The sequence below is a fragment of the Hylaeus anthracinus genome, unplaced genomic scaffold (genome assembly GCF_026225885.1).
Source record: "Hylaeus anthracinus isolate JK02 unplaced genomic scaffold, UHH_iyHylAnth1.0_haploid 17837, whole genome shotgun sequence".
Lineage (NCBI taxonomy): Eukaryota > Metazoa > Arthropoda > Insecta > Hymenoptera > Colletidae > Hylaeus > Hylaeus anthracinus.
In genome coordinates, this window is record NW_026534759.1 from 1,695 (window position 1) to 27,524 (window position 25,830).

At 40.0% G+C, this 25,830-nt stretch overlaps 1 protein-coding gene across 2 annotated transcripts; it reads left to right on the forward strand.

Moving 5' to 3' along the window:
• Positions 1-249: 249 nt before the first annotated feature.
• LOC128892785 (tubulin-specific chaperone cofactor E-like protein) lies at positions 250-25,249 on the forward strand. 2 transcript variants are annotated; one of them, XM_054153331.1, is made up of 7 exons: positions 250-475; positions 17,106-17,944; positions 18,505-18,682; positions 19,607-19,776; positions 20,089-20,197; positions 21,107-21,211; positions 21,829-25,249. In XM_054153331.1, the coding sequence occupies exons 2-7, from the start codon at positions 17,118-17,120 to the stop codon at positions 21,979-21,981; spliced, it is 1,542 nt and encodes a 513-aa protein (XP_054009306.1). In that variant the 5' UTR covers positions 250-475; positions 17,106-17,117; the 3' UTR covers positions 21,982-25,249. The 2 variants fall into 2 exon arrangements, with proteins under 2 accessions (XP_054009306.1, XP_054009305.1); XM_054153330.1 differs by lacking the exon at positions 250-475 and adding an exon at positions 5,563-5,698.
• Positions 25,250-25,830: the final 581 nt, after the last annotated feature.

The following is a 25,830-nucleotide window of genomic DNA, read 5'->3' on the forward strand; positions in this document are numbered from 1 at the left end:
GGTTTCGTTAAGGAGATATTAACAGAAAACGTCGACCAATCAGAGCGCGCGTACACCGTTGGAGCGGCCGCGGTAGCGGAGGCTACGCATTAAGCGGCCGCGCTCATTCGCTACCGCGGGCGCTCCATCGGCATACTCGCGCTCTGATTGGTCAGTGTTTTCCGTTAATATCTCCTCAACGAAGCCTCGGACAACATTTTCGCTAAGGAAAAAGTTGTTTCAAATCACCTCCCGAACCACCCCTTACAACATTTTTGGAACACCCTTGTAGAGTCGAAAAAGGCGTCTAGTACGTAGTAGACGAGCTGCTCCGTGGACATGTCTAATCTATGCGAAGTCAAATCCATCGATTTATCGACGCTGGTCAATCCAACATGACAGCGATGCGACTAGAACTTGTATTAAGTAAGACGCGACGCTACGTCCAGCTACGTCGTTCCATTAGTTTCATAAGGAGAACGAAGACCTAGACACCGTAAGTTTCCTTTGAGATTTTTCAATTTTTCGTTGAACGTTTCTCATCCTGCAATCAGCGGTAATAAGAGTCTATTCTAGTCCTTAGCGTGTAAGATGAAAGTACCGAACCGTCAGGTGCCAGTTCACCGGGTCGTACGTTTCGATATGTTTAAGTTAGGTTAACTACTAATAATCGTGGTCGAATCGCGACGTTTAGAAATGTCGACCGGTATGCCAAAAACTAGTAGATATTTATTAGATTGTCACTCTGATCCGTGTCGGTGCGAATCCTTATGTTTCGTCGAACGATGCATCGAATCGTGGACAGACAATACCCATCCGTTTGTGACAAGCCAGGACCATGTCTAGGTAGTTTAGTCCCTAAAGTGACAATTGAATATATCGTCCTCCGTTTATTAGATTTTTATCCCATATCCGGAAATTAAGTACATAGTTTATGCTTTCCATTGGAACATAAAGAATAATTGAACAAAGTTTCGATTAGATTAGAAAAAAATAGCAGGAGTTATAGGGAAATCATAAATACACATTTCGGATTTCATTTCATTTCGCATTGTTATCGAAACAAAATTTTAATCGAAATTGTTCTCGCGGTGATATTTGTCATGGTGATCGTAGTTACTCAAAAATGAATGGGCAGAAAAGTATAGAAAACGAAACTTAAATCTTGATCCATTAATATAAATTATGAAAATAAAAATGTCATATTAAGTAGCTTCGTATAACTATTCATTATCGAGGAATATTATTTAAAAGGTGATAGGTAAACCGTTACGATAGGTAACTTAATTTTTGTCAACAAGATTACGTCTGGAGACGCGTGTCCTTACGACCTGTAGCTGTTCTTTGGAAACAACACAACGCAAAGCTTTTCGTTCGGTAGCGCGACGGTTCTGTTTACGTTTGATACATTAAACGGATCTGGAGGGAAATCTCTGGATAAGAAATTACCAGCTCGTGATCTCAACTACGCGTAATATCGCACCGTCGTGCGAGATATCCCGGAACGACGTTTGTGTATCTAAAGGGAGAGAAATCCGATTAAACACACACGATGCATATATAGGTATATCTTAGGGATGATATTCGAATTTATAGGTTATGTGTGATACCGACATGCCTAGCGATAACATTTCTCCAACGAGTGTGTAACTGTAAACGAACAAATGCACCGGACAGAGGAAGAATAGCGGGTAGTGGAAAATATTTCGTCTGCGCCAGGAGGTCGTAATTCGAGTTCGATTCATAACTATACAAGTCCGTTTTACCTTTTCAAAATTAATAAAGGTAATTGTGAGATAATTTTGACAGAAATAGGTCGTACAATTGCATGAATCCCTTGATGATCGAGATATTGCTTCGCTTCATTTCGAAACAATAATTGTCCATAACATAAATGTCATGAGGTTACTCTTGTCGTTAATGCCAAGTTAAAGAAGTCGACCTACAACGTCTCGAGGCATTAGAACGTTCAAGTTTAAATCAATCTTTCTGAAAGTTACTTCCGAAAATAACGTTACCGATGTTAAATTGCGCGTCGATATGGTAGATCTTGCTTTGATCATTACGACCTCCACTCCTAGAAAACGTCAACCTCATTTTCCTCCGAATTTATTCGTTTACCTGCGTATAGATATTAAACTGCGTAGAAATATAGATATAACCCTGTTGTCTCGAGCCCCTGTAACAATTAAGTGTCAAGGAGAAATTAGTAGTGTCGTTGTTGTTCTAACCATTATTGCTGAACGAGAAAAAAAACGAACACGTGTTCTGTACAGGCGATGAAAGTACGCGAAGATACGAATACGAGTTAAATACGTTTACGAGTCGTGCTAAGATCAACAATTGTAGAGGTTAGAGAGAACGTCCGTTATTGCACGAATCGAGCAATGAAGGGACGAAAACCCCTTTGAATGTGCGTTACCGTCTTTCCTTGCGCCATGACAGATCGAGTGATATTTCGTCCGTCAAGCTTTTTATCGATCAAAGGTAAATTTTGTACACAATGCTAAGAACCCAGATTTTTTCGTAAAGTTTCCTTTGAAAGGAAGAGTGTTCCCTAGTCATATATTTAACGTTGTACTTATATTATTTATTTCGAGCGTTAGCTGGCCAAAGGGTACAGTCGAATAAGGTAGTTGAAAGTGCTCATAAACCAAATTCAACCTTTATTGGATGAATTTGAATTAGGTGCACTTTGGCTTCATTCGCCAATACTCTGTATCGTACTGTAGTGTACTGTAGTGACGTTACCACCCGCGATAATGACCTGTTTTATCAACGAACAAAGTGAAGAGAGAAATTCGACGAGACACCGTTAGGGCTTAGCTAAAACTGTATAGGCAGGCTGGTTTAGTTTCCCCGTTGTTGTTTAGGTATGCTATTTAGTGAAAAATATTCGGTTAACGTTTAGTAGCAGACGAATCTTGATCTGGAGAAGTATGTGAATCGCTAAGAGTAGAAGCGTATATTTTCATTTGAATCGTAACGAATTATTTAACCCATTTATGACGTCATCGAGCCGTGAAGTACAGCGAGAAGAGGATAACCGTGGATATTGAGACTCGAATATCGAGATATAGGTACCTCTGATCTTCGATCTGTAATTTATAAATATATAAATATATACATATATAAATATATAAATATACATAATGACATGTATGTAACGTCGTATGGTGTAATTATACGTGTATGTATGATCCGTAATTGTAATCTAATAATAATCGGTGAGGTGTATACAAAGTGACAAAACGAGAGAGGAGTAACATGATTTTAAGGGTTAGGTGAGGCGATTACTGATTTCCTGATATATATGTATATTATAATTTCTCAAAATGGAGAGAATGGAGAAAATGGAGAAAATGACAACATTGGAGGAAATTGACGGAAACAAGTGTAACACTGTTTAGCTAATGGTATTATTGATAAATTCTATGTATCAATAAATAATATAAAATTGTTTAAGGGTCGAAGTTGGGTTAACGAGGAGATCTTATTATCGATTAGTTAAACACTCAACTGCAACACTGGTCTTTTTTTACAGTTCATGTTTTACAAGATACACTGACTTCAATCTATACATACAGAGTGTCCCAAAAGTGTTGTAACACCTTGAAAAAGATGGTTCGGGAGGTGATTTGAAACAACTTTTTCCTTAGCGAAAACTGTTGTCCGAGGCTTCGTTGCGGAGATTTTAACGGAAAACACTGACCAATCAGAGCGCGCGGATACCGTTGGAGCGGCCGTAGTAGCGAAGGCTACGAGCTAAGCGGCCGCGTCCAATGTCCTTCGATGCACGTCGAGTCGTTTGTTCGCGTACGAGCGCGGCCGCTTAGTATATAGCCTTCGCTACCGCGGTCCGTCCAACAGTATCCGCGCGCTCTCATTTGGTCAGTGTTTTCCGTTAATATCTCCTCAACGAGGTCTCGGACAACATTTTCGCTAAGGAAAAAGTTGTTTCAAATTTCCTCCCGAACTACCCTTTTCAAGGTGTTACAACATTTTTGGGACACCCTGTATATGTAACGAAAGTAAGGTTTAATTTCTATCTTACTAAATATTTGTACTATCTTTGCATCACATGTTACTAGTTACTTTTTTTTCTTTACATAATCTTTCTAATGCATATGTATACAGATTTCAGCAAAACGTAACGGTAAAACAGGTTACAGTAGTGCAGCGCCATCCATCAGGCATATCGCCTAACACCCATTTGACGCCTAAACACCGTTTCTAACGGCATATCTCAATCATGTTACATGTTACACAATTTTTATTACGCATGCCATCGACGAATTAAAGATTTGCATTTCACAAGCATTTATGAAATCTTTTGTCGCGTTTAACGATTTCTTTTCCCGTGACACTGAAATTCCGACCGTGTCCTATTTGTATTATTTAGCCGAGAATACAGTAAGGTTACGTAATTGTGAAAAATAGATGTATCAAAACGGACAATATAAAATATAACGCAAAATACGTTCACCACGAACTGGCGTAATCAACATCGTCGAAACACTTTTATTAGGAATAGCTTGTTCATACGTTATACAAATTTTCTTTTTTTTTTTTATTTATCCCAGAAAGAGAAATTAATTGATTAAAGTACCTTTCCTTAGGGATAGAGGATACGAATGGTCTCTTTAATATTTCATACGTACCGGATAATCATTCAGATCATTTCCAACTGACCAAAAGCCGAGTGAATGTACTGTATATGCAACAGTCAAACGGAAATTACATAATCCGTAATACACGTTATAAACCTAATGCAGGAACCTTCAAAACCGAGTAAAAGTATCTTACATAAATGAAATTACTATAGTAACGAAGAACAGATTTGTATGCATCTACAATTATCTATAATAAGCGATAGATAACGTGGAACACAGTACTTCAATGTAACTGCAAACAATATAAACATCGTGTTAATTATCTCTTTGCTAAAATCACAAAATATTATAACAAACGATCTTGATTTAATAATTCCCGTATAAAATGAACACTATGTTTTTCTTAGAAATTAATCTAGTTTCTAGACTTCTAACTAGAAATATGCGTGTCTTGATTCTTCGTTACAGTTACTGTTCATGTGGCTCAATTTGTCCCCCATCGGGTTCACATGAATGGAGTTCCACTGAGGTGTTTGAAATTCTACTCAGCCTATTATCATGTGAAAGGAGGAAGAATAACAACGAGTTTATTTAAAAAGAAAACTTGGAGATTTTAGCCAGAAATATGGGAATCTCTGTTATCTCGGAAATTTGTTCTAGCATTATAGCACCTTGAGACAGCCCTGGCCGACGAAACGCGGCCATTGGTCGAACTGGTAGGGCCACGTGACCGTCTTGTCAACAAGCGTGCTTGCGCGGTGCGGTCGGCGTTGTGCGGGAAGAGAGGACACTAAGCTCCCGCCACTACCGCCGCCGTATCCAGTAGCGCGGCTCAGCTGTTTCTGTTTACTAAACAAAGGAGCCAGAAATCAGTTCAACGGTGGACGGCGAGCGGCACGTTCGTGTCCGTACGCGACACCACTCCTTCCTTAACCCCCCTCTGACCAACCGACAGACCGATCTCGGTTTCATGATCGCGGCGATAAATCGCGAGTGCATCTAAACCAGGAATAATCTTCGTTAAGCATCTTCGTACGCCCATATCACGGGATACACTCTCGAAAAACTATCCAGAGAAGAGAGCGAGAAAGAAGACCGGGAAAACAGTGAGTACTCACCTTGCAAAATCTCTTGGTCCGTAGACGCGTGCTATAATGGCTCACGGTCGAGGTTTACCGGAAATTTGCTAGCAGTTTTTCATCGACTGTCTCCCTCGCGAGGAAGACAGTCGATGAAATCTGTTTATCTCTGTCGTTCAGGCCCAACCAACATCGTTGATCCTTGACCCGATTCCTTCGTTATATTCTCATATACCGCGTCTTAATTCTGTTCCCGTTCCCGGTGTTTGGTCTTTCCGAACTCGTGCTCGATCGATCCGCCTGGCTCGAGACGCGGAACATTTCTTTCTTATCCGTCCTGTCATCAAACCTCGTACTGAAAACTTCACCATCGCGATACGAAAACGAATTTCGTTGGTAAACGTTTCGGGATCCGCGAGTGCAGACAAGTACGGATACGCAGTTCCCATGGACTGTAAAAACTATGATTCAGATGGACGTTAATGCGTCGTGATTCGAAGCTGTCTAGCGTTGAAAGAATGCTGGCAGTTTCTCGATGGTACACAGTAGCTCGCTTTGACGACAGTTTACTACAGCGATGTGCGTTCTAGCATTACGTAATCGCTATCAGCTGTGCGCGACAATCTACGTTTTTAGATGTTAGGACAGAATTACGTTCAAACGATGGACGGTGATAAAAATGAAATAAACATAGAATAAAATTTCGAGAAAGTGGTTTATTCGACTGACCAGCTACTCGAGTGAGTCTCCATTCGTTCAATGTGAAATGTTTATTTTTTAATTCAGGTTGGAGTTTTTTTTTGGAATGAATAGAGAATAAAAAATTGTTCAATTTTTGTTACACAAGGGATACTTTGCATCTAGGTGAGATGATTTTCACCATCCTTGGCTTTTATAGTAGTAAGTAGGCAACGCAGTTTGACAGCTCGTAGCGTCGTAGTTTCGTTGCGTCTCTGTTTATTCGAGGCAGTGCTATCTAGCGCAATACAGGGTGTCCCAAAAATGTTGTAATACATTGAAAGGGGTGGTTCGGGTGGTGATTTGAAACAACTTTTTCCTTAGCGAAAATGTTTTCGGATGCTTCGTTGAGGAGATATTAAGCGAAAACCCCGACCAATCAGAGCGCGAGTATCCCGGTGGAGCGTAGGCTACGCGTTAGGCGGCCGCGCTCATAGGCTACCGCGGCCGCTCCATCGGCGTACTCGCGCTCTGATTGGTCAGTGTTTTTCGTTAATATCTCCTCAACGGAGCCTCGGACAACATTTTCGCTAAGGCAAAAGTTGTTTCAAATCACCCCCTGAACCATCCCTTTCAACGTGTTAAAACATTTTTGGGACACCCTGTAGTCTTTATCTCGCGCTTGGATCCTGGTAATCAGAAATCCAGTTCCGGGTTACGCTGAAGAAGATAATCTCTGATTTATCGACAGCAGAAATAACATTGTTATTAGTCACACATCGATAGGTGTCGTTTAATCGTAGATTTGCAATTGTGAAAAATAATAACAAATCTTTAGAACCCTCAGGGGCTGTAGCTGTAATTGGTCACAGCTACGGTACGGGTTTGGCTGAATCCGAGGTACCCCGAGCTCCTTGTAGGACTATTTGACCTTAGAGTTAAAAAATGAATCAAACGAATCTTTAAACAGTGGCGCTATTGCATCCCCACGAGGCCTAACACAACAAAAACGAATAGAATATATTTTTTTATTTAATCTCATTCTATCGGGACAACAGAACGAAATCACTTACAAAAAAATAGGAGAAATAGGTAATACAGATTAATAATTGAGAAAATTAAAGTTTTCAATTAACCTTTTGAGGGATATTGACACAAGTGTGTACCATATTAGAAGAAGACCGCATATTTGTATGTTGAAATTGATTCACAAATAAAAATTGCTTTGGTTTGTCGGTATTTGATTAGTCCATAAAAAGCCGTTTAAAATGCGTCCCTTAAGAAGTTAAGTAGGTATTGAAAAAACTTATGTTAACATAGAATTCAATACGAATGAACAAAGGTTGACAGATAGCAAGAAGTTGGATTTTCTTGGTACTTTGTTACATTTAGGAGTGCATTTCGCGAGGTATCAAACGTGAACGACAATGGATAATAAACGAAGCTCGAACAAAGAGCCTCGGATCGTGAGAATTGCGTCGTTTCTTGTCTACGAACCCCAAGGTCAACACAATTGAAAAAGAATTGTACTTTACACGTTCGTTCGAACATAAGGAAGTGCGAAATTATCGCGACATTAAATGCCGTCTAGAATCGGAATTTCGTGGCTTTCAAGGAATTATGATCAATTTGGAAGAATAATTCAGGTTCTTACAACTTACACTTGTGGTCGAATAAATCGAATAGTTTACTATTCAAATGTTAGGCGTAGAAATTAATTCAGTCTTTCTAGGGTAAACTTGCCATTTATTCATAAAGAAAACTTTTATTTGTGTATTAGGTTGTCCCAAAAGTTTCTTTCGTAATTTACGCTCAATTATTTTGTGCGCTAGTGTTTATATAAATAGACAATCTAATTTCTTAGATGTTGATGTTGTAACAGTAATGGAGCAAAATGAATCGTACACAATTCAATAATGTAACATTAGACATAAAATATTGTGTATGTATTACTTATCAATAAAACGAAAGAAACTTTTGGGACAACCTAATATAATAAAAACACACAAGATTTAGACCTTTAAAGGAAATATAAACTTTCATCGCTATATCCATTGTGTTGCGTTATCGAACAGATTAGATAAACTCCTTGACATTGCGTTATCGACGTTAATGTTCGTTCGCGCGAAATTCATTTTTGAAACTCGCGCGGAAAAGTAAAAGTTTCATGGCGCTCGTTGCGCGACCACGTTCATCGGAAATCTTTGTTTAGAAGAGTTCCTCTTTGACGTCGGGCGAACGCTTACGGAAGACGTGGATTATGTAAACGAAAACGATTTGACTCTTGGAATAACGCTTCTGTAACGTTTACGGTGGCAGCGTGGGCATTTCGTTTTGCCAAGAATACCCGTATAAATAAATTATTAGAAAACAAACGACCCTTTCAACGTCTATTGTCTCGCGATTGTTTAGAAACACCGGAGCACCAACTGTTCCGTCTATTAAGAAGTGTTAAGTAAATATCTGGTAGATGAACGAGGGATTCTATTTTTTTCTCCATTGATTATTTCACGAAGTAATAAATCGTCGCGCGTGTATTTTTTCTTGTAGTAGGAGCAACGACGGGCGAAGTGTGGAACAGAAAATTTGAATGATATCCTTTGATGATACTCCAGGTTTAGTGTAATTTCCTTACAGAAAAATATAAATTGCTGCACCGAATAAATAAAGTAACGTAATGAAGGTACGCCTTGAAAGTGAGAAAAATTAGAGTAATAAATAAATATTCGCATTAAAGAGTGATAAGTAAGTGATTATTAAATTGGAATAAAGACGTTTACGTTATCCACGTTGTGTAGGTGTCACGCCGTGTGACATTCTCGACGAAAGTTGTTGGTTAGAAAGATATAGATTCTGCCAGGAATGCTAGGTTATGTAGTTAATAATTGTATTGAAACAAAATTAGTCTCTCGTAAAAATTTTCACAAGTATTAGTTTAGCAGCGAACATGTTGCATCATGACACGCGAGCGAAGCAATCATCGATTCCAAAGGGAGAGGCTTGGCTGATTAAATGTGCTGCGTTATATAGTATAACTGATAACAATTATACATATGTATATACAGCGAACGGTGTTTTCACACACACGTCGACATAATTGCCGTGCATCGACGCGAGACACGCTATTAAAAGTCGAGAAACGAACAAAGAATACAGCGCATGTGCGCTCAACGTTTCCCAATATTGCCAATCGCGTCCTCTACTTTCGCATCGTTCTGTACTATAACCTAGCTCTAACCTGTTGACGCAATTCGCGAGATATTGTTAGGCCAATCAACAGCCGATACGAGAATTCTCAACGACTCTTTCGGCCTATGAAAAAGTAAAAGTGACGCTGAGACGGCTACGTTCTCTAGTTTCCTGGTCGGTTTAACAGCTTTGGAGCAGCCTTGGGTTGCTCGAAACCATTCAACAGCCGCGGTGTATTGTGTTCCGTTCGAGCACTGATTACTCGTCAACCAAGGATACGTACTGCGCGTAAATTGATTGATTTAACAAAAGTAGGCTTGTCGATATTATAATAACCGAATGACGATTAAGGATACGCAGGAGCCAGAGCCAAACTGCGAGTTGACTTCAGCGACAGTTGCGGAAAAAGTAGGAAACTCCGGGACAAGGACAGAGAGGCCGATACAACAATTGCAGGAGAGACGGGGACAGGGTAGCATGATTCTTTTCGAAGATATTGAAGCAAAACAGCAATATTTTCTAATAATTCTGGTTTTAATATATTCGTTACACTTTGGCGGATGCGACTCCACAAGGCCTGATTTTCCAATTTCGGCCTTAAAACTTTATAAACAATAAATGTACGTTTGCCATCTTCATTTTATCGTTTATAAAGTTTTAAAGCCGAAATTACAAAATCAGCGCTTGGAGTCGCATCCGCCAAAGTGTAACGAATATATAAAACGAATATAAAACCAGAATTATTAGAAAATATTGCTTCTTTGCTTCAATATCTTCGAAAAAAATCATGCTAGCCTAATCGCCCTGTCCCCGTCTCTCCTGCAATTGTTGTATCGCCCTCTCTGTCCTTCTCCCGGAGTTTCCTACTTTTTTCGCAACTGTCGCTGAAGTCAACTCGCAGTTTGGCTCTGGCTTCTGCGCACCCTTAATTGTCGGTCTCAAGAGCGGGATATCTTATTTTTGTTTACGTTTCGACTGATAGGATTGTCCCGAAACAACTATATAGATTTCAATTAATTCTTATGTTTGTTTTCTTTTTACCTATTTCTTTATCAAAAATGCACGCAATGAAATATATTAGACGTCGAAGTTAGTTTTGTGCCTTTCTAAAGTAAACTTACCAATCCATGTTCCATTACTACGAATTCATTTGTACTTTAATCTAATAAAATGGCGGCTAAATATTTCTTCTTAGAGTTATTAAATTTACGAATGCAGGGACATAATTAATTTCTAGACCTAATACGTAGTTGTACAATAAGTCTCGGCATTAATGCGCGTTGAACGCGATCAGTATAGGTTAGAGACGGATCTACGTGCGACGAATTGTATGTTCGTGTGCGTATGTCAGATGCATCTGTGCACGTGTATAATGCTCAGGTCGTGAGCAGAGCGAACGGCAACCTTGGGCAAGCGAGTAATATTCCGAGACGGGAGAGCATTTGCGCAGCATACGCGAGGGCAACTGGACTTGTGTCGATATTTCCTTCTGCCGGCTGTGGCCTGTTCTCGCCACCAGGGAAAGAATAGATCGTCATTGATTTTCTGCGTAGCCTCCCAAGTGAAGCAAATATCCTCAAATCATCGGCCATTCGAAACAGGAAACCGACCGTTGGAAAGATTCCGTTTGCTTTTTATTTTTACGCCTCGGTTTAGAAAGTATCGTTTATCGGTTTTTGTTATTCCCCGGGCCGTGCCTGAACGAAAATCATTATAGGGAAAATTATGGTAGAAAATGTTTCTACGGTTCTGGAGAATGGCCCAATCTTTTCTGCCTCATATCTCGCGATAACTTTCTAAGTCCTTGAGCCACGGGAGAACGAAGCAAACATGCTCTAGTGGGAGAACCGAAATTTTTGCGATTCAATCATTTTCTACTCTGAAATAAGTAGTAGTATTGCCTTCTGAAGGTAAACAAAAGTTAGCTATTTATAGAAAAGTAAAGATGCATAATTTATTCATATGTAAACATTCCAACCGTTGACGCACAGTTCTCTTCTGTATGAGTTATGCAATGAATTCTGAATGGTAGGTGATATTGTTCGTAACAATGTAATTAAGCAAAAAGGCTTATATTTGTATCGTGTACTTTATTTACGAACAATAACTTGTCTTCCCAAAATTAATTGTGTAACTCATACAAGCATTGTTGATGATAACAGAAGGAAGAGGGAAATAAAGTCGTCAATTTTTTAGATTCTGTTGAACATTTTCGCGGATAGGTAGTTTGTTCATTACGTTTTGATTTATTTAAAACCAATCGTTCGAATCTCTTGCGTCTCAACTGACCCAGTACGAGGCAGGCTCTGTCTGACATTTCGTAACAGTCAACACCAACGTATATTTAGATTCTCGTCGCCACGAGTGGGAAGAATGTTGGATTTGCACCCTTACGGCGCGTTTACACTGCGTGCACTTTCAAATTCGCGAAAAAAAATTGGACAGATCTTTAAACTTGAAAAATTTGTTTTGAGAATCGTCCGCAAATTTTCTTTGTTTTCTGGCTTAAATGAAACTAGATGTATTTCTTTTAAAAGTGTATTTGTCAGCCTGCCTGAATAGGGACACGCGTTCTTGTACGCTAAAAAAATGTCGAGCGCTTTTAGTATCTTCCGCGTGGTTTGTTGCTGTAGTGTAAACGCACCCTTAACGTCGCTGAACCACTAGAACTCGGTGAATCGTCAGCTGTACAAGCTCGCACACTTACTCGACTCTAACCTGTTAACCACTTTTTTCTCTACTAGAAGTGCACTACAACTAAGCACATCTTAGTTATAACGGTAAATTATAAATATTCGCGAAATGTCTAATCTCATTTCACAAGTACCAATAACATTACAGTTTGCCATAGTAATTCTATTGATCAAACTTCTGTGAGAACTGAAAATAAGATTATTTTTGAAATGTCAAAGTAGTAGTTGGTCAAACAGGCAAGTCTTTGTTACTATTGAGAATGTACAATAAAATATTTGGAAGTTATGCGGGAGAGGACACTAGCGCCACCTTCGTTCGTTTTATTTTTTCTTTTAAATCGTATAGCCTTGGAAATGTCCAGGAAATATGATGTTTAGATGAATTGATATCGTTTTAAACTGAAAATAAATATTTCAATTTTTTTTTTTGTTAGATTGTTTCGAAGATTCGAAAGAAAAATTATTATTTGGCTATTGCGTTTAGTATATTCAGCAAAACAAAGAATGAAACTTTTTCTTTTATTAAGGAAGTACTTTTCTCCTGGAATATATAAAATAAATTTCTCGAACACGATTCGAGTTAAAATTACCGGTGTTCCTTTTAATCGTTTCCTCGATGAACTGGTTTCCGCTCGAAGCTCCGTTTCAATTTGCACAGTTAGATTTGCGCTCGCCAATATTTTCTACGTAAAATCGCCGCTCGAGGAGAAAGTAGCGTGCCCGCGTTTAGCATTGTTACTCCGTCCGATGTTAGAGCAGTTAACAAACATGGGGGGCACGTGATGCAACGAAACTCGTTGTGCAATTCCATTAGAATTATTTTGCATGTTTGCTTATAGTTAGAAACGCAATATTTCCATCCAAATGCTCTTCCAATGTTGTTTTCATCATCATTATTATTCGTGATTGACAACTTAGATCTTTCCGAGAAATACTTGCTCATTTGAATAATACAAAAATATAACTTTTATAACTCGTATTAATATAGCTAGCAACAATACATCGTTCCTAACTAAACGATTTGCCCAGAGTTTTATTTTTGGAAACCAAATGAAGATAATAATAAGTCGAATTATCAGTATTAATGAAACAATTAAAATTCAACGAAAAATTCGATTTTCTTTTTTAAATTATCGATTGCGGCTTAAACAATTTTACAACAGTAGCGATCGTTACAAATACGAAATATTTATTATATATTGTTTTTATTCGTTAAAACGTCATTCATTTTTGCAGTACTTTGTCTCGCATCCGTCCTTTATCCTAAAAATTCCATTTCTAGTTTTCAGTCTCCGAGTCGTTTGTTGTTCCTGATCCCACAACCTTTCCTCCCTCCTCGATCTGAAAGTGATCATCTGCGAAGGACCTCCCATGTTTCTACGCCACCCTGTATCCAGTAACTAATCCCGTCGACCTATTGTCGCGATTCCAACGCGTGGATAGCGATGGCCGTTACGAAGTTCTCGCATCGAGTTTACGAGTAACGCGATAAACCTCTTAGATCACCTCGTACAAGGTAAATGTGCGATCAAATTAACGTGCTTCACCAGTTTCATTCTTTTCGCGCGCAAACAGTATACAGGTTGTCCCAAAAATGTTGGAGGTCCTTGAAAGGGGTGGTTCGGGACGTGATTTGAAACAACTTTTTCCTTTGCAAAAATGTCGGATGGGGCTTCGTTAAGTAGATATTAATAAAAAACGACCGACCAATCAGAGCGTGCGGATACCGTTGGAGCGGCCGCGGTAGCGAAGGCTTACGCGCTGAGCGGCCGCGTCAATATCCTTCGATGCACGTCGAGTCACTTGTTCGCGTACGAGAGCGGCTACCTAGCGCGTAGCCATCGCTATCGCGGCCGCTCCAACGGTATACGCGCGCTCTGATTGGTCAGTGTTTTCCGTTAATATCTCCTCAACGAAGCCTCGGACAACAATTTCGCTAAGGAAAAAGTTGTTTCAAATCACCCCCTGAACCATCCTTTTCAAGGACCTCCAACATTTTTGGAACACCCTGTATATTTGACGATTGAATGGATTCCAATAAAGCTTTATATCTGAGTTTCTGATTCTCTTATTAAGATCTGCTTAAATTTTGAACAATATCTATTTAAAGATAACGATAGTTACCTTTTGCAGTTTTCCAATTTTTTATATATAAATTCGTTATTTGTGAAAATTGAAAAAATTCTTTTAAATGAATCTTGACGAGAATTAAATTTTACGTGGAAAAGTTGAAATAAACTTTTTCTCTATTTTCTCTGATAGAGCTTTTAGATGCATCCTTCTTGTTAGATCGCTGGGTGCACCGCTGTCCATCTTTGTTTGGCGCTGTATCTCCGCGTCATAGAAAATTTAATGAAAGCACCTAACAAACTAAAACCCGCACGAATGGAATGCGGTAGTTTCTGCTTGACAAATTCTAAAGAGGAGGAAAGAAAGGGAAAGAAAAGCGCAACGAGCTACTTGTACATATTACGGAATATCGCGACGAGCAACGAGGGTGTAACGTTGCATCATTTTTCGCGAAGAAGAACGCGTCGACGACTGTTGGAAACGGGCCAACCCCGTGCCGTTTCCGTTTACATGAAACTTTGAGCCACATGTTCGCCTCGATAGTATATACAGGCATGTCTCGTTAAAAACAGACCACCTTAATATCTTCGCTATCTTAACCTACTGAGGAACAAATTGCACAGTTTAACCAAATTAATTGCTACAATTCAAAATGGCTGATACAACATGGCGGATTCAAAGTTAAGAAACTGCCTGTTCACTGTCAGCGAAACTGAAGTCAACTTCAGACTTAACATTTAATTTGATCTAAATAGTGTTCTAAACGCAAATATTTCGTTCACCGTAATTATTAAATTCTTTTATATAAGTACCATAGGGCCAAATTAATAATTAGATATTTCTCAATATAAAGCATAACACTAGTCCGCTGACAATCAAGGTGGCACGTTTCTATCAAGACACCCTGTATGTGGCAGCGTCTCGCGCTTTCTAACTCGCGAGCAATTTTGTATCGTTTCTTTGGGAAAAACATCACGCTCGAAGAACGAGCTATAGTTTGAAAAAAAAAAAAGAGGAAAAACATCAGTCTATAGTCAAGGGGACGAGCAACAGTTTCATCCCCATAGAAAATTGCACGAGCGTGATGAGATGAACGTTAGGGTATCCACGTGATAGCCGTTGCATTACTCCCTGGCTTCCCCTACGTAATCGCGATATCGGTTCAATGGCCATGCGAAATTAACTTTCTCCGGTGCGCAGCTCCGCCAACGAGAACTGTATTAGCGCGTAGCGATGTCCTCGAGACGCTTCGAACGCAGTTTTCCGTTGTAGCTGGAATTAGAACTGGGGCATGGACTACTCGAATTTGTCTGGATTCGAACGTTCGATCGAATATAATTCTGGTACTATTCGAATGTTTGACTGTACGAATACTATCCAGATAATTGACTATAACAATACAATTCGAACACTTGACTACAGATATACTATTCGAATACATGACTATACGAACAAGTCCATTCGTACCATCGGAGCACGTAGAAAGTCTTCAACAATTCAAATAATTCCCAGCATCTAACTCGATACTATCAGGTTGTCCAGAAAGTTCGCGCCGATTTCTAAGAAAAATTCAAAAACACGTTTGAATTTTAATATATATTTATTGAATTACATAGGTGCCATTTTGTTCCACAACCTTTTCACTTTTTAAGGGATGTATACATATTATTTGTTTTCAACCACTTCAATGTATTCAGGCCTGTACCACCTACCAAAAATCGACATGGACTTTCCGGACAACCCAATACCCTCATCTTTTCCCAAGTCTGATCTTTAATCTTTCCATCTGTATCATACTCAACGACAGTCCAGTTTCGACTAATATTTGCCCTGACCATAGTCCTCTCAAAGACTGACTACACCATTCAACCCAATCCTCCTCTCAATTCCTTCCAATTCTGTTCTTCCACTCTTCTCACAATCTCAAACATTCCATGAGTCACCGTACACCTCTATATCGTCGCAGGTTGTCTACTGATTCCGGACCACCTTTCTCACTCTTCGCGATTTAAACTCGACGAGAACGAACCGTAGGGGCATTCGTCCGCTGACAAAAGAAATTAAGCGAGTCACGAGAAGTTCGCGTGGGCGAGGCTTGAATAGTTTTCCAACGACGGACTCAGGGAACCAATACCGGTGTTCCGTCGCGCAAAAAGACAATGCTGCGACCTTAGCGGATATGGTCAGACCGTGTATTCCTCGAGGATGCCCGGTTCGACGGTTTTTTCCTCGAGGATGGCCCCCATCTTTCCTTCTCTGGCGTCGATGGGCACCTTGTGCTCGCCAACGTTACCCCTTTGTCTCTCACCGTCGAAGACTCGATCGCGTACTTTGGTTCTTGCTTTCTTTCTGTAAAGTTAAATAGAATCTTTAATTTCGTACCAATGTCGATTTAATCTGGATAATTTCAGGTTATCGAGAGGGGCGCGTAAAGGGGGTAATTTAGAATCTATGTGAAGATTGTGATGTACCATTCACAGAAACAATTTTGTTGGTGTTTTGGGTTCAAAATTTAATATTACTTGAAAAACAGAGCTGTATATCTAGTATCATAAGAATCACTCGAAAGGAAAGATGTATATTTCTACCTCTTCTTATAAACTTTGATGGTTTCATCTCCTAGATATGAAAACGGACCAATGTAAATATAAAATTTCTAGAGAAATAGTGGTGAGAAACTTTTCCAAGAGATGAAATTAATTCCTATCGACGATAAATAATTGGAACGCAAAATCTTTATTTAATATTATTTCCTCGTTGACTCTCTGGACCTCGATCCCTCTGACTGGACGATCTCCTTTCAGAATGCAGTAAACATGCCGTCGTTGCTGGAAGCGCTGGAGCTGAAGTACGGCAGTTCAACGACCGAGTGCTCCCTCACGGACGAGGAGACGGAGTCCAGCTCGCCGAAGGCCGCCCTCTCCGTCAGCATATTCATCCCGAAGAAGTCGCCACGTCACACTGTCCCAGCCCTGCTGGTGCTCCAAGACTGCGACATTGAGTCGGCTGGAAACGACGCCGAGAAGTTGCGAAACAAATGCAAGAATGTCGAGGAGCTCGACCTGGCCCAGAATAAGCTCTCCCAGTGGACGGAGGTGTTCGAGATTCTGCAGCACATGCCCAAGATCAAGTTCCTCAACCTGAGCTTCAACTGCCTCGCCGAGGTCCTCGATGTCAGACACGGGAGCTACGACCACCTGAGGAACCTGGTGCTGAACGGCACACGGGTCTCCTGGTCGACCGTACAGGGTCTGGTGAGGCTGCTACGCAACCTCGAGGAGCTCCATCTGTCCTTGAACGAGTACAGAACGGTCGATCTGGAGCACCAGAAGTCCGAGAACGGGAACGACTCGGTGAAGAAGCTTCACTTCACTGGGAATCCCGTGGAGGTGTGGAACGAGATCTCCAAGCTTGGCTACGTGTTCCCTAATCTCGAGAGTCTGGTGTTAGCCGAGTGTCCTCTCAGGTCGCTCGCGTTGGTCGACGACAGGAACTCCAACGACGAGGAGACCACCACGTGCCCCGGCAAGGACCAGGAGAACCTTAGCGAGGACAATGAAAATATGAACAACTTGGAGGCTGACGAAAACGTGGACGAGAAGGGGAACAGGATATACGCCGAGGGCAAGGTCAACTATGACAGGTCGGTAGTTGGGGGATACGCGATTCGTGATTAATGGTTGATGAGTAGACTGGGATTGTTCGTGCGGCACGTGAGATATACATACGGTAGATGTCTTTTGTCCGCGTAAAATATGCATATATGCGGGAAACGTTTGCGGAATATAACGGGAGTATACGGTATAAATAAAATAATAGACATTATATGTTATGCATAACGTAGTACAATATGTAATGTATTTATACATGTATATTTTATTGATACATGGAGATGGCAATATAGTATGCAGTACAGATGACGATGATATAGTTACGAATGATGACGAGAACGTTGTATTATAATAACGATGATGTAGTATGTAATATAAACGACGATGATAGCAATGTGAATGACAACAACGATAGGATCTGTGCGATTTTAACCTATCCTGCACATTTGCATGGACATTCGCATTCAATCAACAAATTCCCAATACTCGAGACTAATAATTAATAAGCAATCATGCACGATTATCTCTGGGAAAATTATGCGTTAACCTTTTATGATTGTAGAGTGCAAATGTAGTTTGTGATTACCGACAGGTCCGAGTCGGAATCGGAATCCAGCGGGACGAGCGTCAGATCCTCCCACGATCCTTTCAGGAAGCTCAGGTTCCTGAACGTTAACGGCACACTGTTGTCAACATGGGACGACGTGGAGAGGCTGGCCAGGTTCCCCGTACTCAAATCGCTGAGGATCCAGGGTTGCCCTCTTTTCGAGGTGAAAGACCGTTTTATGAGAGATTCTCTTATGAAGTTTCTTTAAAGTTCCTGTGTTTTCTTCAACGACCCTACAACGAACCCCAGAAAGCTAACCCGTCAGAAAGTTTCATTAAAGCTCGCCTGGGTCAGTGACTCTTGATAGAGGGAAAGATCAATACCATCCAGTGAAATGAAATTGTGATTTTTCCTGGGAAGTGGGAAATGATTGGTTAGTTTTCTAGGGCTAATCTTTTTCTTTGAGTTTTCATTTTCTAAGTAAACAAAATTTGATTCTTTTATTATGAAATTCTATAGTAATGAATACTGAGAAAAAAGGTACAAATATGTATCTATCTTCAAAACCAAAAATTCCGTGCGCCACCTGGTCCGAAGGGATATTTTATTTCTGGAATGACGATTGTGTGGCCGAGCAACGAATACGTTGCTTGCAGAGATTTCAAACGAACAGTTCACGGGAACGTTTGACGGAACTAATAAAAGGAACGCCGTTGAGATGCGAAACCGTTACGACAGGTTGATCTAGTATGCGCCACTGGACCTGTTCGTTTTAGCTGTTCTAAAGGAAAATCTTGGCACGAAATCAACCAGTCTCAACGGTTTCCTACGCCTAACTTTCGAAAACAAGCTCTTCAAACTGAATTAGACGCCTATTACGTTTCAACTAGTCGTCAATTTGAATTACAAATAAATATACTTTCAAAATGTTTTGCTATAATTTTGTGAAAACAAAGGAAGAAGAAAAGGAAGACTACTTGTCATGTATGAAAATTATAAATAATTCAAAAGAATTCGAAGTTATGCGAAACGCGACACTAGCGCCACTGCGATTCATAGAGGGCATATGTATTGCTCGGTCATGCTCGATATAAGATATTAACAAGCTAAATTAAGAGGCAGTTTTAAAACTGTTGGTCCTTTTCAGAGTCCTCGAGAGTACACTGAACATGAGAGGCGACAGCTCTTAATAGCCAGACTTCCAAACGTCGAGACATTGAATGGCGGGGGCGTAATATCGTCCCAGGAGCGCGAGGACGCCGAGAGGGCCTTCATCAGATACTACATGGACAAACCGGAAGCGGACAGACCGGAAAGGTTCCGTCGCTCACTTTTCGATCGTACCTTAATGCAAACTCTCCTTCTAATTCTTCCTGTTTCTCCATTTTTCTTAATGCTTTCGCATGTCCCAATCGAGCATGCTAATCGGCTCTTCTATATTCGTATTTTAATGGAATTCAGGCCATCGTGGTTTCGTTTCCATTTCCATTGCGGTCCCAGCGTTTCTCGTTGTCGGTTGACGTCTATTTCAGTAAAACCCATAAAGCTATTCTAGTTTCACGGTCATCGGTGCCGTCGCGACGACGGTAGCGAGACGAACCCTAACTTGACCCTATTCCATCATTTCAGGTACTCCGAGCTCGTGGCTATTCACGGAAAGCTGGATCCGCTGGTACACGTCGACCTGACGCCCGAGAAGAGGGTCAAGGTCACCTTCACTTACGGAGATCTCGTCGAAGTAAGTTCACGAATCACGTACCAGGTGCACCATGACACGTGGAACACGCAAAGACAGGTGTGTCTTCTGTCTGTCCTTGTTCTTAAGCTATAGTCATTTTTTGTGTTCCGTCAATTTTCAGTAACAGCGGCTTAGTGGATATCAGTGTAATGAATTTTAATGTACTATTTGTGTACAATTCAAAACTTCACATTATTGTCATTACTTGGTTCACTTTTGTTCTCACATGTTGTGGTGCACATTGTATATAAGAAGTAAATTGTTTGAATATACCCCAAAAATAATATAGCAGTGACTGCCACTTGTTAGTGATACTTTAAAACAGAGGGAAGGAACAATTTTTCAACCATGCTTCAGCTTGAATTAATACAAGTTTATTTAATTTCTATCATAAATTAATAATGTATATGTGAGATCAGCATGTCGTATCAATATAAAAACAATCCTTTTTCATATTGCAATTCGAGACGTCGGTATCGAGATATAAGTAATAAAACTTTTAAGAGTGTAGAGGCGTCCGCGTGCAGTCAGCCGACTGAAATGCAAATGGCTTCCACTGTCGCATTAGTAAACTTTACTGCTTGTATCTTGGCAACAAAGTTTCCGAGTGCATAGTGGTAAAGGAACTTTTGATTTCTTTTTACACGAGGAATTGATCCCCGCATTTCCTAGACGGGATTGATCGATGCTACAGTATTTTTTGCTCTTATAACCGAAGAATTTGCTTCCAAGTAAATCGGAAAAGTAAATTGATTTTAATTAATTCAAATTTACGATTCTCCCACGGAAACCGATAGTTGGCCCTGACTAAAGGGAAACCTTTCCAAACACCCTCAAAGCCCTATATCTAGAGGGCATAATTTACGTCCGCGCGACCCCAAACACTGTAAACATTGATGGCGCTTATAGGTACGGTCCGTGGACGTGTACAGGACGGTTTTTGAGCTGAAAACCAAACTGGAATCTATGGTGAAGATCCCAGCCAACAGGATGAGACTCTTCTACGTCGATCAGGTAAACCAATTCAAATTGCTACGCTTTATCGGGTATTTTTGTGTTTGCTTTCAGAATTTCTGGTTCCTCGAGTCCCTCGAAAAGCACGAAATCAGGATATAGATAAAATCCCAACAACCTTTCACGCATTTTTTCCGATCCTCGGCACTTCCTGCAAAATTTCTGAAATACATTAAGCACATTAACGATCAGAGGTAAATTATTTCGTAACACATTAGCTGTCAAAATTAACGTGTTCGTAATAAAATTTTGATTACCTTTTTCTTTTATATAAGGTATATTAGGGTGTCTACAGATGGTAGCAGTTTGAACAAGTAATTTATTAAGCAGTGAGTGATACTAAAAAAAAAGATATCAAGATTTCCTTCATCTTTTCCTTCATCCTTCATTTCAGGTAGAATCGGACAGCATGAACAAAATTTTACTATTTTCTCTTTTGATTGTTGTATTCAATTCTGTCATGCAAAAATTATCATTCTATTTTTAAAATTTAAGATGGTCTCCAAATCTCCCTCATGTCATCAACCTAGCTGTCCAAACGAGCTGAAGATTGCCAGTGCGGCCGTCGAGTTGCCCACATTTTTTCAACGCATTGACCATACGATTAATGATTTTAGGAAATGAAGGCGCAGTATGGGCCAGAAGAGATGTTGTATCCGAACAAACAGCTCTATCGGTACAATATTCGAAATGGAGACGAAATCATTATCGATAGTAAGTTGAACCGGTGCGCGTCGGCGTCTTCGACCACGTCTTCCATACGTTCCTGAAGAAGGTTTGCCAGCGAGTCGTCGGACGACGCTAAGCACACCTGATGACAATTGTCGGGATCTGATCTTCATTAACGGATCCACGACCAAGATCGTTGATCGCCAACGGAGAGACTCGGGATTTTTTTACATACATACATAAATACATGTGCCGAGTGAAAATTGTTTTAGCGATTATATATATAATATATATATATATATTTATCATCGATTCTTCAGGGTTAAGAGACGTGCGACTCGCGTTACGAACCGAGAGAAAGGACACGGTATCGCGCGGTAAACGAGCGTGCGATGAAGCTGAGTTTGGATTTACGTAGAATTCGAACACAGTACATATCTTGAACGAGACGTTCTCCTATGTATTCTGTATCATAACGTTTTCACGCTAGAAACTTGAGTCGATACGATAGCCAGAGAACACGCGAACTCTTCGAAGTTCGTCGAAGATCCGCGCCAAACGTTAGCGTAGACTAGAGTCCACATCCTAGCGGGGAAACCGCGAAGTACTTAGTTGAACTAGTAGCTCTAGCTACAAATTGTTTTCCAAGTAGTAGACGTGGCCTGTTGCTTCAGAACACGGACGTTATAACGTTAATTATTGTACAGAAAAAGAGAAACGGTAGAGTGTCGATCATCGTTAACCTTTGGATGACGAGTATCAAAATCATGTAGGTCGTAACGTAGCAGACGAGTTGATTTCGATTGGAAACGAATCGACGCGTGAATCAAGATGGAAACGGAACTTTCGGTCGGAGAGGGACTCACCTATGTTACGCGGATACCGAATAGTGAGATGTTGACTCCAGTTTGTTGATCGATGTTTGATTATACTAAAGAGAACTTGACGAAGGGAACGGTGAGAGTTGAGTTTGATTCGTTGGGGGACTTTTAACTCAGGACAATGCAACGAGCTCGACGAGACGAGAAAAGAAAAGAAGAGAACGTCGAGGCTGCTGAAGAGATTGAACTATTTTTGTAGACCGCAGCCAATTGTATCTAAGAAGACGCGGAACAGGTGGATAAGTGGCTGGGCATTGATAAAAGTATACATGGTATACGGCTTTGTTTCGTTTACACGGCAAAACGTATGCGTGGGGTTATCAGAAGATTTGCTAACTGGATCTGTGAAGAAGGATAGATTAAATTGAGTGTTTAATAGTTATCCCTTTTCCTGTATACTGATCAGCAAAGTTCCTTACTTTTTCGTGGATCTTCCCAACAGTGCCAAATCAGTCCTCCGCGGTGTGTCTTCATCGCGGGAAAGATGACGGAAATCAGAGATGGCCAAATTAGGGGAATAAAGAGGGGGTCATTTTGCCTAGAATGAAGGTATAAGTTCAAAGGGTGAAGATTTGGTACAGTTGATGGCAGGATTAAAACTCATAAATGGGACTTACACAGGGCCTTCCAATAAGGGCACAATTACTAACCTCTCAATTATGAGAAGAATAGTAGCCACTAAATATTTGGAACCTTTTATGACACCCCCACGTATACACTAAATTTGTCCGTTACATTTGGCAAACGAGGAGGTTCTGCCCTTATCCTGGACTAGCTCAACCAATTTGTAAAACCTGAACACGTGTTTTTATTGAATAGCAGAGGCGAACAGAAAGTAAAAGAATAATCAATGGTGCAAGTTTTGTCATGTTTTGTACATTTGTTATCCAGCATAAGGGAGATGAACTTGTATGCTTTCAGGACCGTATAAAATCGCGAATCGTGCATTTTCGTTGAGTACTTAAGGTTCCGAAGTTATCGACACGCCATAACAGCGAATCGAGTACTATTTAGTAACACGATATTTTGCCAAGTTTCTATACTCTTAGGGGATAAATTTACAACCGTCTTTCAACGTGGTATATACAGAAACATATATTATATTGTTTTCTTTTTTTTTTTGTCTGAGGTTTATAAAATGCGCAAAAACGCCAGTGTTCAATCATCCAGAGTTGGACTATTAATTCAATCAACAATGATCACAAGTGACTAAGAATTTATGTAGTCGTTAATCGTCTTCTGGGAATATCTTTTGCCTTGCTTAAACGTGTTCTACGATAGGCCCAGAAATACTTGTTCTCCATACAACTAGCGGTGCCAGTGGTAGGAAGGACAACTATTTCTAGGTTTATTGTGCGATTTACGAAGACACTTGGGGCTTGTATTCTGCGTGCGTGGAAGTAAAACCTTGAAGAGTCACTTAGTGCCTGTCTTTTACTAACGTAACTCGAATACTTATAACACTGCCCTGTAAATACCATGAACGTGCGTACTTCCGACAGACTTAGGTTTTGCGAGCGCGAGACAACTTTGTCGACTCTTCACAGGTAATGCGTCGACCGTATCCGGACTCTGAGCATTGGAATATTTGGTGAATTTAACCCAGATATGACTGAAGTTCTTTCAGAAGGATCTCGAAGTTTTCTAGAATAAAATCTTTAACATATTCGAGAGCAATAAATGTTCTAACACTCTCTCCAGTAGCCGCCATTTTTTGCACTTCTGTGACGACCTCTTGAGAGAAACTTCGCAGATGATACACCCGTTGTATCTTTGGTCTCGAATATACGTTAAGTATATTGTTATTTTGTTTTTATGCTAGATTTATTAGGTTAACGTTTCTTGAAGGACTATTTGGGGAACATCTTTTCCCAATTAATGTTTTATCATGATAGATCCAGAAATGGCTGTTCTGACGATGCGACTAGCAGGGAGGACAACTGTTTTTGGACCCATTGTACCTAAATTACTTCTTGAAATTGTGTTTACACGACAAAATCTTATCCGGGTTGAGGTAGAATTGGTATTTGTTGAAAATTGCCTGGTGCAAAATTTTATAAAAAAAAAAAAGAAAAAAAAAACTGTCCAAAGCAAAGAACAGTATCGATATTCCAGTGCGAGGAACGTTAATGTTCGCGAAAGAGTGAGGTGCGCGATGGAACTGAAGAGAGATCTCAAAGATGAGATTGTGCAACGTGAACATTGTTAATGTTGGATTTCAGGGTTGCCAATAAATTGAAAAGCATAACCCTGAGATTCTCCTGAGCCCTGTACGTGTCTAGTCCCGGAAAAAGAACTCTGATTTATTCTCATTTTCTATGATAACAATCCTTTATTGTGCTGGCGCAAACCTGTACGTACTAACGAAATAAAATCTTTGTACGAGACGAAGGAAATGTTTGAGCACGACCACGCAAGAGCTTTGCTGACCTCCATGTTGTATTTTTATTAATTTATTTCATATTTGAATTATACATTAATTTGATTTGCATTTGAATATAAGTATTAATTAAATTCCTATTCAATTTCTCTTTAATAGATTTAAATTTTAAATTTGAATTAAATCAACATATTTCAGATACAAATTTACCGATAAAATGCGTATACATGTATAATTTTGAATAAGTTTACTCTGAAATATAGAAACGAAGAATGATACTGTGATAAACTAGTAGAAGACTCATTCAACCAGTCGACGAAGAAAGAATTTTGCACAACTCTGCCGCGAGTGCATCGATCGCTTAGCGTCGCGACAACCCTGAGGGCGACGCTGTGCCGATTGCATAGTGTCGTAGAGAATGGAAACGATATACTCCAATAGACGCTCGACCCATCGCCAATAAAACGACAATCGACATAAAAGAAACAATTTTCGAGCAACATTGGATCATGATTATTCTCTATTCATCGTTTCGTTTTTCTTGAAACATAATTGTTACCCATGAAGTTAAATCATATCACCTATCCTCTGTGTCTTAAATGCATCTTACAGGTTCCTCAGGTCTTATCACCGTTCAAAGAATCACTAATGATGGAACTTTACAACTGATCCAAGGAAACAAAAGAAAT